The sequence below is a fragment of the Ammospiza nelsoni genome, chromosome 13 (assembly GCF_027579445.1).
Source record: "Ammospiza nelsoni isolate bAmmNel1 chromosome 13, bAmmNel1.pri, whole genome shotgun sequence".
Lineage (NCBI taxonomy): Eukaryota > Metazoa > Chordata > Aves > Passeriformes > Passerellidae > Ammospiza > Ammospiza nelsoni.
Window position 1 is genome coordinate 15,773,130 of NC_080645.1, and position 12,682 is coordinate 15,785,811.

A 12,682-nucleotide genomic window follows, 5' to 3' on the forward strand; every position below is an offset into this window, starting at 1 on the left:
TGCACTGATGGTTTTGCTGCCCACAGCATTCCTCAGGCCCTGCTGGGCCCACTGGGAGCTGCACACACACTGCAAGATGGAAATGACGGTTTATTGGAGTATCTCCTGCCCCACAGACAACAAAGGCTTCTCCAGGCATCCAACCAGACCCTCCTGACAGCTCAGCCCTTCCCTGGGCAGAGAACACTGAAGCTCTGTGCCTCCTTCTTGTCCCCAGGCTGTTCCCTGAGCTCTCAGGTGCTCAGGATGAGCCATGACCATGGTCCAGCTCAGGAGAAAGAGAATGACAAGGAATACCACAGGCAGCAGCACAAGAGACCTCCTACCAGTTTCTAGAAGTAGGAAAAAACGGGAAAGTAGCAGTGATGCCACAGACCCAGAGCAGAGAGCTGATCTGTGAGAAGCCAAGCAGCAGAGACAACTGCTCCCCAGACCACTGAGCAGGGCCTTTATTAGGGCATCTTCCTCCCTTTTCTGTGGACAAGACACAGGACTGAAAGGTGAGCAGGAGATGCCAGCTGTGTACTGGACACTGTTATTGGCACCTGCATGGGCCCAGGGTCTGGAACTTGGCTTCCTCTCCTTTCCTCACAAAAAGAGATGTCCATTCCTGCCCAGCAACAAAGGATGTTCAGGCAGAGCAGCACAGCACACCTGGCCCCAGCAGCTCAGGAGTCCAACTTGATGAAGACTTTTGGCCTTGAGAAAATTTTGATTGCCTCGTCTATCTGGGAGAGCTTCCTCTCGAGCTCCACCCGCCTCTTCTGCATCCTGAGGCTGTCCCCACGCATGGGCAGCAGAACCAGGTCCTTCACCAGCTGCTCCTGGCCTGTAAAAAGAGGAAAACAGAAGTTGTGTAAGTTGAAAAGTAAAGAAATCCACCCTTTTTCTAGAGCTATGAACACAATGGCAGCACTGGAACAAGGACCTAGAATCCTTCTATTTAAACCTCAGCTGGATGAGGACCTGAGGGACCTGCTCCAGCTTTGAGAACCAAGGATTGGACTAGACACCTCTGAAGGTTCCTTCCAGCCAAAATCTTTCTAAGATTTTAGGAGCAATAGCAACCCTGACATCAAGTCCAGTGGACAAGTGTGCTCCAGAGCCAGTCCTGTAACCTGCAGGACACGGATTCCTCTTTCCATGCATCCAGCTCACATCCTGCCTATATATGCCCTAATCCAGGCAACTCTCCAAGTGGCAGGAATGTATCCCTGTGTCTCTTCTCCCTTATCCTGCCTGGGACTGTTTGTTTTTCTGAGCTGGACTCACTGTTTTTTCCCTCTTACTCTGTTTCAGGTTGCTGAGGGTCTCCAGGCACTGTCCCTCGGGCATCAGGGTGTGCCCAGGGGGGGTGTCGGGGTCGGGCAGGTTCCGCAGCCGCTCCTCCGCCTGCCTGCGCCACAGCTCCTTCCTCTCCAGCAGGCTGGGGGCAAAGGAGAGACGTGTCAGCACATCTGGCACAGGCAGAGGCCAGGAATGTGCCCTTCAAACCCCACCAGGTTCCGTGTCACTGGCTGAGGAGCCCAGGGAGCCACACACCCTCACACACTCTCATGGTGGGGGACACACCGTGTTTAAAGCACATGTGTGGAACAGCAAACGTGTGGTCCACATATGTGGACCTGGGTGCATCTCTGCCAGCAGCCCTTTGTGGATGTGGAGGCACATCTACAAAGGGCTGCTGGCAGAGATGCACTCAGGCCAACAGTGCTCCTTGGAGACAAGGGCTGCTGCTCCTCCTTTCTGACTCACTGAGTCCTCGCCAAACCATCTGCGGGTCAATGGCAGAATGAAGTCAGACAGCAGCTCAGGCCAGGGATGCTGGCAGAGGACAGCACAGCCAAAGGCACCACAGTCAGACCTAGGACAGGGTCTGTTTGCCATGCAGAGCCCCAAAATGCACAGCACTAGCTAGATGTTCCTCAGAACCCAGGCCCAAGGCAGGATGAACACCTGTGAAGCAGAGCAAGCTCTTTGCCTCTCCAAACCCAGACCTCTCCATGCCAAAGGTACATCACATGAAACAAAGCCTACAAAGAGGCAGGAGCACATATCTCAAAGCACACAGAGCTTCCCCATATCAGCATCATTGCACAACAGCAAGCAAGGGAGGAGGAGACAAAACTCTCACTGAGCCCGCTCACACTGGGATGCTGGTTAATCCAAGAAAGCAGCAGGGGCAGCGTTTACTCCCCAGTCCCAGAAAAAGGCACTGCTGCACATTGCAAGAGCACCTCTATGCCCAGCCCATCTCTCCAGGCACCCCCAGGGGGTGCATTAAGGCTGTCCCAGTCCCGTGGAGCAGAGAGGGGCACACTTACTACTGGGGGACGTGTCCCTTTTGCGTGGCATTGTACTGCTCCTGCTCCTGCTGCCGGTGCTGCAGCAGCTGCGCCAGCGCCTGCAGGGACTGCGAGCGGCGCAGCGGCGCCCGCTTGGCGCTGCACGCGTTGTGCCTGATGAAGTCAACGCTCCTGCCCTCCACCTGCAGCTGCAGAAACAGAGAGCCAGGCATCAGGGGCAGGCTGGACACAGGCACACAGACAGCTGACACCGGCCACATGAGGGAAAAGCAGAAATGCAGCACACAAGGGAGTGGATTGTGTGATGGCAGGACAGGCGGACCCTCGGCACAGCCTGTCTCGGGCAGGAGCTGTGGCCACGCTTTGGGAAGGCAGGCACCTAAAGCCAAGCCTAATCCTGGCCTCTTTAAGGTCCCCAAGATGACCACATGCCTTAAAAGCCAGAAAGACAAAAAAACCCTCAGGTTTGATGTAGTCCCTATGAAGCATTTTGAGGGCAGAGGAAAAACAGGTTGGGAGCTCACTAAGAAATGCAACAGAACCCCTGGCAGAGCAGGAACTCTGCTGCTCGGGCACTTCCCCAGAAACAGCACCTCCACCACAGCTCCTCTGCTGGACAAAACAGTGGAGAAGGTGTCTGTGTTTGCATTTAAGATTTTCCTGGTCTCCTCCTTTGTAAATCATGTCCTGTTTAATTAAGTCATTCATGGCATTTAGGAACCAACAAACTGACAATCTCACAATTGCCAAGGGAAAAGGACATGAGTCATGGAGCTGTTTAGGACCTCCCAAACAGACTACTTGAAAGATTTAACTACTAATGCTGATTTAACTCTCCTTACTAAAACACACATTCATTTCCCAAATTTTTATCTAACATCCAGAAGCCACAGTTCCTTTGATTACAATGGGAACAGCCTCCAAAACCCCAAGACCTCCTGCAAAGCCCTTGGAAGGGAAATTTGAGATTGCTGGCATGAGGAGGTAGAATTTTCACAGGGAACTTCATGAGCTCCTGAACTATGAGTGAGGATGAAGCTAGAATTGAGTCCCTGAATATCCATCTCACCACCCCAGTGACCAAGACCCTGCTCCTTCCCTTCAGCCAGGAACAGCATTTACAGATCTCCCTACTCTTGCAGCACATCTGCCCCAACACTCTAGAAGAATGGATTTTCCATGCCAGAAATGCCTGGGATGGATGGATGCAGCCAGTGTGTAACTCACCTTGGTTTCAGCACCCTGTGCCTCTGGAGCCTCTGTGTCTGCTCCTGCTTTTGCCCTGGCAGGCCTTGGGGACAGGGGTCTGCATGGCTTGATCCCAGAGCCACAGCGGGAATACGCCCTCAGGAAATTCACAGCCTCGGGATTGGCAGGTGGAGAGGTCTCCTGGGAAAGGCAAGGAAAGATCCAACAGTGGAGAGAGGCTGGGGCAAAGAAAAACCCTCTCAGCCACGTTTGGGTGGTGAAGCAGGAGCTCAGCACAGGTTTGCAGCAGGCACACGACAGCACACACCTTCTGCCACGGCCTGCAGAAATTCTTGGGGGAAGAGAATCTGTAATCAGCCAGCAAAGGCCAAGAAACAGCAACAGATCAGACCTGGCCACTGAATGAATAGCTAAGAAATGGGGGGAACTCTGCAGAAGCAAATTTGGATCAAGCAGGGAGGCACAAGGCTGCCTGCTGAGGTGCTGTTCTCTGCTCAGCACCTCAAATCTGTGCTTGTATCACTCCAGAAAGAAAAAGGAGCAGAGAGTGAAGGAGTCTGCTGCAATTGCATCTGAGGGGCATCTTCAAAGGCTGAGGCACAGGGTGACAGTATTTGATGTCCAGCAGGTGGTCTGGGACTATCTCAGTCAGTCTTGTTTGCAAACAAACCCTGAAAACCAAAAGTTGACACTGTGGCAAGTGGGTGACCCTATGAAAAACACAGCTGGGGCTCTGCTCTGCCCTTGGAGTGATGGGAACTGCACAGGGCCACCCCAGATCTTCACAAATACCCAAGGCCTGAACTGCAGCTCCCTGGGCAAGATTTCCTCTTGCCTGGCCCATTCAGCTGGGCAGAGCTGCAGACAGGGTGGGACTGGGCAGCCACACTGGTGGGTTTGGTGTGAGGAGCAGGGTATGGGATGCCCTCAGCACTGCTCAGACTGCTCATGCTCCAAAGATGATCAGTCTTGTTTCAACAAATCTGGATCTCTCTGATAAGTTAATGAGAATTGCTTTTACCTAGCACAGCTGGCTCAAAGATGAGTCTGTGGCCTCAGGAGCACAGAGCACAGCTTGCCCCATCTCCCTCCACAGGGCACTGGGACTGCCAGAACCCTTCCCAAGACAACTGCTACAGCTAACAGCCTCAGGGGCAGATGACAGAGAAAAAACTCTGCATGAGTCATCCAGACCCAGCAGAATCAACTGAAACTCTGAGCAGCAGCAGCAGCTCCACAGAAGATGGAGATCCTTCACAGGGAACACCTCAGCTCCAGGAGAGCCCCAGCAACAGTTAAAGCACCATGAGTCAGTGCCAGGGCCTCTGGAGGAGCACACAGAGCACAGGGAACGCACCACGCAGAACTGCCTGCGCAGAGACCACCCCCCTTCCCCACAACAAAGGCAGAAATGAGCTCAATCTGCCTCTAACCCAGAGGATTTGTCAAACAGGAGCGTGGGCTTGTGCTCTTGAAGCACTCGTGGGTTTGCTCCCATGTGTGGAAGGGTCACAGATACCAAACAGGTTGGTGACACACCTGGAAAAGGGACAGAGTAGCTGGAACCTCTGGCTTGGGAATCATCTTGCCAATTTTGACAGTTGTTATCAATACATGTCACTTTAGCATTGAAAGCTGGCTACAGATGAAAGGGAAGCAATGCAGAGATGAGGAGGAACTTAAAGGCTCCAACTCAGCACCCTCAGAGGCTGTGCTGATCTCTGAGGCCTCAACCCTGACTGCATGGAGATGTCTGTGTGTCCCCCAGAGCAGTGGTCATTTGTGGGATTCACTTTCTCTGAACCTGAGAGAGAAAATTGTCTCTCTCTGTTCAGAGAATGTGAATCCCACAGTTATTCACCAGGACAATCATTTGGGGAAGATGCTCACACATGGAACACACTGCCCACTGTGTATCCACAGGGTGGGAATAGTTGGACTGAGGCTCAATGCACCCTGATGATCTCACCTCTGGGTAAAACACCACAGCCTGTTGGCACAAACCCCAAAAAAATGCTGCCCCAAACATGGGGAAGCTGAAAAGCCAGATGGGAGCATCCCCTGGCAGGAAATACAGCTACGAGGGGGAAGCAGGACAGGGATTATGGCAGCAGTCACTGTCTGCACCCAAACCACACACACTCACTCACTGCCCCACTGCCACACCTGCCCACTGTGCCTCAGCACTGAGATGCCCCCAGATCCTGCAGGCTTCAGGACCCCCCTGTCTCCATCATCCCACTGTTCCCCAAGCCTGGAGAGTTCAAGAGCTCCTCCACAGACACCAACCTGCAGTTTGGCCTTCACCTTTGACTCCACATTTTCATATTTCTGGGATTTCCAGAGAGCTTTCACAGGCTTGGGCTGGCTGTGCTCCTGGGCTCGCTCCTTCTCCTTGCACTTCCTCTGAATCTCCTTTATCCTCCTCACATTTTCCTTCTCGTAGTCCTTGGCCTCTTTCCCTGCTCAGCAAGGGGAGACACACCTTCACCTCCCAGACACTACCACAGATCCCTCCCAAAGCTGCTCCAAGAGCCAAGAGACCCAGCAAGCCCTTCCCTCTCCTGCAGAGCAGACCTTTATGTCTGCTCCTGCCCCTGTAGATGCACGTCTGTGCTCACTGCTGGTGTCCACAGACTCCCCTGTTCTCCTCTTGTCCCAGTATGGACCATGCCAGCCCCTCTCAAGAGCAAGGCCCATTCCCAGCTCAGCTCACAAGGTGTTTCTGAAGTCGAGAGGGCTGCACAGCCTTGAGCTTGCCCTGTGCCTGGTTGTAGGGTCAGCCATTGTCCCACACTGACACAATGAAGATTATGGATTAGGACTCTGTTTTGTTTTGTTTTTGAATCAAAAATTATCCTTCCTTGGGCTCCCCAAGGCAGGGAACATCTCAGCTGACATAGCCAGATGCTCATCTGTTCCCCCCCTGCTTGGGCACAGCAGTTGTGGCATCTACCACACTGGCACCAGCTCAGGGCAATGCCAGCACATGAAATAAATTAAAATGACACACAGGGCTCAACCTTATCTCCTTCCTGGACCTCTGAATGTATTCTGGGTGACATCCCTGCCCTGGAGAAGGGGACATCTTCTACAAAGCTGTTCTCATATCCACATACACAGACAGCCTTCCCAAATCCTTCCTGGCTTCTCCAACTTGGAACTCACCATGTTAAACATCCTCAATACATCAAGGTTTTGTTTGATTCATACAGAAGTTTTACTACAAAGTCCTAATTTTTGCATCTTTTTTCAGGTCCCTCTTCCCATTTTGAACTTGAAACTGGAGCCAAAGCATCACTGGCTCCAGCAGAGGTGACTCCACTGCCAGGCCCAAAGCTGCAGATGGGGTGACCAGCCCTGTGGAGCTCCAGCTCTCCTCAGGCAGCAGATCCTGGGAATCCACCCCAAATGCTTCATGCCTGGCCCCCAAGGCAGCTGAAGGCAGCAGTGGATTGGCTGTACTTACTCTTGGCTGGCACTGCCCCATCAAGGGAGATGCCCTGGAGCTGCAGCAGGAGGCTGAGGGTCCCCTTCTGTCCCCTCTCCAGGAACTCCTTCCCGCTGGGGCGGACACGAGGGGCTGGCTGGGCACTGCCCAGAGCCAGGCAGGGGCTGGGGACGGGGTCCAGGGGGCTGGAGGTCAAAAACAGCCTCTGAGCATTCCCCTCCAGCCTCCCTCGAGCTGCAGGGAAAGGAAAAGGAGAACATTGGCAGGAAATGATCTCACCTCAGTTTTCTGCACACACAACCCACCAACAACGTGATGACCCACTCTTCACCTCTGCCTTATGCTTTCCCATCTTTCAACCAGCTGTACAAAATACTTCAGGATCACCACCAGAAGCACCTTCACCAGTGTGAACAGAGACTGTTGAGGACACCAGGCTGTGTCACACCAAAGCACAAAGCCCCAAACCTGTACCAAGCACCAAGGACTCACCTGAGAGGGGCCGTTTGTAATACTCTGGGAAGAGCCCTGGGTCTGGAGGAATGGGTCCAGAAATCCTGGATGGCCCTTCACACATCCTGCCACACAGTGCTCTGCCTCTGCCACAGAAAACAACCACCAGAACAGAACAGAAATAAGCAGGGCTCACTGAGCCACTGGAAAGCTACATTTAATATATATAAATAAATATAAATATAAATATATATATATAAAAGATAGATATTTTATATATATATGTATAGGGGAATTTCTGACTCTCATTTGACACCTCACCCCCAGCTCCAGAGATGTCCTGCAGGTACAAACCACCCCAAATTGGACTCTGTGCAGGGTGAAGGATCCAGCAGCCTTGTCCCTACTGTGGGTCAGTGTTTTAACCAGTGCTGAAAATGCCCACGGTTGGTGTAATATTGGTACCTTCAGTACAAAAAATCCTTTGTGGCTTTTTTCTCCCATTTGGAAACGCTGAATACAGACACAGAAGGAGTGAACAGGAAACATGAGGTAACTGGCCATCATCTGACAGCTTTTAGCCTGAGATTTGAATTATCCTGTACCTGGGCTTCCTCTAAATGGCTCCTGTGGTTCAAACACAATTTGTCCAGAGGAAGCTGAAGCTCCTGCCCCACATGGCCATGTCCTCCCTGAGAACACACCTGTGCTGTCACAGCCCTGAGCAGGCTGGGGCTGACCCTCAGAAGGACAAACACTTCCCAAAAAGACAACACATTTCCCTCCAGGACCATGCAGGGCAGAGACTGGATTTCTGGGGAAGAGCTCAGATGGTTTCTCAGATCTTGGGGAGTACAGAGAAGAATATTTTTCATTTCTGAAGTACTTTTTGAAGCACCACAGAGCCACAAGTCCCTGCCCTGGCCCACAGGGTCCCTGTTGCTTCTCTTCTCTCCATGACAGAAGCACAGACCCTGCCACCAGGAGCAGCCAGCATCAATTTCCCTGCACTGCTCACCAACATCTCCTGGACAGCATTTTTATACCTACAACAAATGCAGAGCTCAGAGCACGAGCCTGCAGGGTGCCACCCAGCAGGCACACACTGCTGATGAGCTCTCAGCAGGTGCCACAAGAGCCTCATCACAGCCACACCACAACTGTGACAGGCGCCAGGGCAGCCTGGCTGGAGTCACTGCTGTGAGAGCTGGGGCTACAACCTGCCCTCCCCGACTCCTGAGGCAGTCATTTAAACATTGCTGAGACAAGTCCACGGGAAGAAACCCCTTCAGGATCCTCAGCATGCCAGCACTGACGGGACGCAGCATCTGCAGTTTAATTTATAAACCAATAAAGGATCAGTGCAAGGCTGAGCGAATCTGACTCATAGCAACTAATGCACTGCAGTCTTCCCTGCTAAATCACCCCTGTTGACATGAGACCCATTAGCAAAATGCTGTTATTCATCTCCTGGACACAAGGGCAGAGGCAATGCAAGCAGTGCTGATGCTGCACACCAGCATGCATGTGCAGCCTCTAGCCAGCTGCTCTGCTCTGGAAAAGCTGTTTCTGAAAAGCAGGCACAGACTCTCAGCCAGAGATAAAAGGATGCTGGCTTGGTATTATTTAATCTCCTCGATAATGGATCGACTAAGCCAGAACAGCCTCTCTTATTCTAGAGGAAAAGAAAAAAAAGCAAGCGTTCACCATGAGATCACGCCAGAACAGCTACTGGCTTTGAAATGCACATCTGATCTTGGTCTGAACTCAGGTCCCACCCCAGTGATTTACACGTAAAATGACAGGCTGAAATCAAGCCCTGTGCCAGCAGACAATGACTGCGGGGGACTGAGGGGGAAAGGCAGGCTGAGGGGAGGCGGGGGATGGAAGGCTCGTTTTATACCTCACATCCCAACTGCACCCTGCCCTGCTGCAGGCAGCTTGCAAATGACACCCACTCCCTGATTTGCAAGTCACATCACCTCTGGCATGGGATCCTGCAAGATCAGAGAGCCTCATAACAACAGGGAGCATCTTGTCCATGCAGGGACAGCAGGGACACGAGATCCCAGCAGCAGTGGCCCAGCCAGACTTCCAGGAATGCACTTCCCCAGCTGCTGCTCTGCTCCTGCTGGCCACAAACCCAGCTAGGGGACAGAGTGGGAGACCCTCATGGCTCACTCCTGAAAGAGGGGCTGCATGGCCTCTGCTGCCATTCCCACCTGCTTTGTTTCTTGGGACAGCTCTGCAGCACCAACAATCCTGTGCTGAGGCAATTTCCCTTGCACCAAACAAGTCACTTCTTTCACTGAATTTGTTTTCTGCCCATGTAACCTTTTGTCCAAAAGGAACGTGACTTTTATATCCACAGGGGGATCAGAGAAGCACTGGAGCAAGCACCAGGAAAACACAGCAGGAGTTATGAACACAGAGGAGAGGGATGAGGGGACAGGGTCAGCCCTCTTGGGGGATTTCCTGCACCCAGGAGAGCATCTGCTTTACCACATCAGCAACCTAAACATCAGCAGTGCAGTACCCGACCTGCTGCCACCACACACACCATTTATGCACTCACAGGCTGTGAGATCCAGGCACACTCTGCAGAAGCAGGCTGAGTAAGTCCAGGCAAACAGATGCATGTGTGCACTCCTCTCTGCTCCTGTCCCCAGCCAGCCTGCAGGCTCCCTAGGGAACAGTCCCAGCTCCCAGCCACCCTGCACAGCTCCAGGAGGCACAGAGCAGTTGCTGGAGTAACCCAATAATTTCAACACTGCTCAGTGTGCTGCTCCCTTCTCCACCAGAACATGGCTTTATGCTGGCCTAGGAGCCAAGCAATGCAGGCTCCAGTTCTCTGGTTTAATGGTTTAATAACCATTAACTCGACTCTGTGCCCTTTGCTGCAGCTGACCAAGTGGTAAAAATGCTACTTATCCCCCTGGTAAACTGAGCCTGTAAGAACCACAGCTTCCTTTTGTGGCTTGTTTTTAGCATAGTAGTTAAGGTAACTGCAAAACACTGGAACAGACAAGCCTCAGGCAGGTGCATTCACAGCCTTGAACCCTTGGCATCTGACTTTGAAGCATTCCCTCTTTTCCACAGATGACATTTTCACTGTGCCTGGGTCCCTGGCCAGGAAGCAGCTACCACACACAGAGCTGATGCCAGCCCAGCTTCTTGCCTTCATGAGCCAATCTCTGCAAAAAGCATGGGAAAAAACATCCCACGGTTGTGATAATCTGTGATAAGCAGAGCAAGTCATCTGCAGCAAATCAAAGGGCTAATCTCCGTGCAGCTGGTCCTGCATGTTTGATTCCTTCCTCAACAGTTTTAGCTGAAATGGAAAGTCACATCAGGATAACTTCCACAGCCAAGGGCTGCACCAAAACAGCACCAATGGATCTGAGACCATTCCTCCCAAAAAATCGGGAGTCAGGAGCAGAGGTCAATGTGCTGTGAACCTACCAGTGGTTTTTGTCCCTGCCTAAGCCTTCCCCTTGCTGACTGCTATGGGAGAGATTAATATTCTCCTTTTAACATCATTCCCCACATGAGTTTCCCCGGGTCTCACCAGTTCTTCCCCATCTTCCAGTCTCAAAATCCATTTTTCCTTTTGTCTCTCTGAAAACAGAGGGACAGGTACAGCCAGGTGTGACACTGGCATTTGCATTTCTGGGAGCTGGTGCCTACCAACAGGTTTTTAGGAATAAAGCCAGCTTGGACAGTCTGCCCAGGGAGTCAGAGGAATTTCCTGCTGGGGCAGGAGCTGAACGAGGGCCGTGCTCGGCGCTGGAAGGTGGGCAGGGATTGCTGTGGGGATCACAGAGCTGCAGCCCAGTCCTCTCCGGAGGGCAAGCACAGATGAGGGCACGGAGCCTCACCTCAAGGCGTGCGATTCCTCCGGGATGCACGGACGGGCCCCGTGCTGAGGCTGCAGCTTGTGTGGCAGCCCCAGCTCCTTCGGCCGGGCTGGCACGGGAGATCAACACCGGCCCTGAGATCAACACGTGCTGAGACCGGGCACCGCTGAGCGACAGCGGGCACCGCCGGGGAAAGGACACCGCTGGGACCCCCCTGGCTCCCTTGGCCGGGGCTCGGGGACGCTGCCAGCAGCGCAGTCCCGCGGTGCCGGGGACCCGCGGCCTTCCCCTGCCCCGGGCCCGGCGCTCCCCGGGCCGGCTCCCGCCGTCCCCGGCCCGCGCCGCTCCCGAGCCCCGGCGGGCGGCCCCGGGCCGGCCAGGGCCCTGCGCGGCCGCCCCGAGAGGACTCACCGAGGGAGGCCGCGGAGAAGCGCTCCCCGCCGGGCCGGGCTGGGCTGGGCCCGCCGGCAGCCGAGGGCCCGGCCCGGCCCCGCCGCTCCCCGGCAACCGCCGCTTCCGCCGGGATGGGCGGGCCCGGCCCCGAGGGCGCCGGAGCTGTTCCTTCGGCACCGCCGGCTGTGCCCGACACCGAGCCCCCGGTCCGTAATGCACAATATCTGCATTAAACACACCGGGACTGCACGGGGCAATCCCGGCTGGAACCCGCTCCGCCCAAACGGGCGCGCCTGCGGTCACCGTCCCGCTGTGCCCGAGCAGGGCAGCCCCGGGCTGCAGTCAGCCCACAGAGGCCCCTCTCACCTCTCCGCTCAATTCTGCCGTCATGTCTTTTTATCACCCAGCAGTCTCGGCACCCTCCTTGCTTCACTGGGATCATCCGGAGATGTTTTGTGCTTCTTTCTTCTCAGAGGAGAAGCTGTGCTTAGTGTGCAAACTTAGTGACAAAGGCACATAGGAAGGTTCTCAGTTCCAGGACAGCTTCAAAACAGACCCCAAACTGGCATGAAAACAGTCACGGCTCTTCTATCTGAATGAAGGTGGTGAGTGCCAGGTGAGCTCAGGACATGTTATCTCATCCATTTTACATGGCACACAGACTCCACAGGCAGTAGATGCTCACACCTGTGGCAGGATCATTGAGCACAACTCCTGGCCCTGCACAGGACAGCCCCAAGAATCCCACCCTGTTCCTCCCAGAGCATTGTCCAAACTGTTCCTGAACTCTGGCAACCTTGGGCCATGACCACTTCCCTAGGGAGACTACTCCAGTGCCCAACCACCTTGTGGGTAAGGAACCTTGTCCTAATACCCAATCTAACCATGCACTTCCTTCACACAGCTCACAGTAGAGATGAGAATGTGCAGAGCACAAGAGCAGCCATGTTTTAAAACAGCACAGCAGTAGACTTGTTTCTGTCAGTCTGGAAAGTAAATATCCAAAGGTAAAT

General features: G+C 53.6%; 1 protein-coding gene across 4 annotated transcripts; it reads right to left on the bottom strand.

Moving 5' to 3' along the window:
• Nucleotides 1-77: 77 nt before the first annotated feature.
• Nucleotides 78-12,055, bottom strand: ENKD1 (enkurin domain containing 1). 4 transcript variants are annotated; one of them, XM_059481464.1, is made up of 8 exons: nt 12,036-12,055; nt 7,459-7,565; nt 6,985-7,200; nt 5,805-5,977; nt 3,534-3,695; nt 2,325-2,494; nt 1,290-1,426; nt 78-829 (listed from the first exon to the last, which is right to left on the bottom strand). In XM_059481464.1, exons 2-8 carry the CDS (start codon nt 7,541-7,543, stop codon nt 669-671), a joined length of 1,104 nt encoding a protein of 367 aa, XP_059337447.1. In that variant the 5' UTR covers nt 7,544-7,565; nt 12,036-12,055; the 3' UTR covers nt 78-668. The 4 variants fall into 4 exon arrangements, with proteins under 4 accessions (XP_059337447.1, XP_059337446.1, XP_059337445.1 ...); XM_059481463.1 differs by lacking the exon at nt 12,036-12,055 and adding an exon at nt 11,688-11,785; XM_059481462.1 differs by lacking the exon at nt 12,036-12,055 and adding an exon at nt 11,298-11,530.
• Between the last annotated feature and the right edge of the window lie 627 nt (nt 12,056-12,682).

Excerpts from the sequence above, each read along its gene's own strand:
- ENKD1 (XM_059481464.1), bottom strand. The coding sequence starts at position 7,543 with ATGTGTGAAGGGCCATCCAGGATTTCTGGACCCATTCCTCCAGACCCA. Across the intron at positions 5,978-6,984 it reads TGGGGCAGTGCCAGCCAAGA|GGAAAGAGGCCAAGGACTAC; the intron begins GTAAGTACAGCC and ends CTTGCTGAGCAG. Across the intron at positions 1,427-2,324 it reads AAGGGACACGTCCCCCAGTA|CCTGCTGGAGAGGAAGGAGC; the intron begins GTAAGTGTGCCC and ends CTTTGCCCCCAG.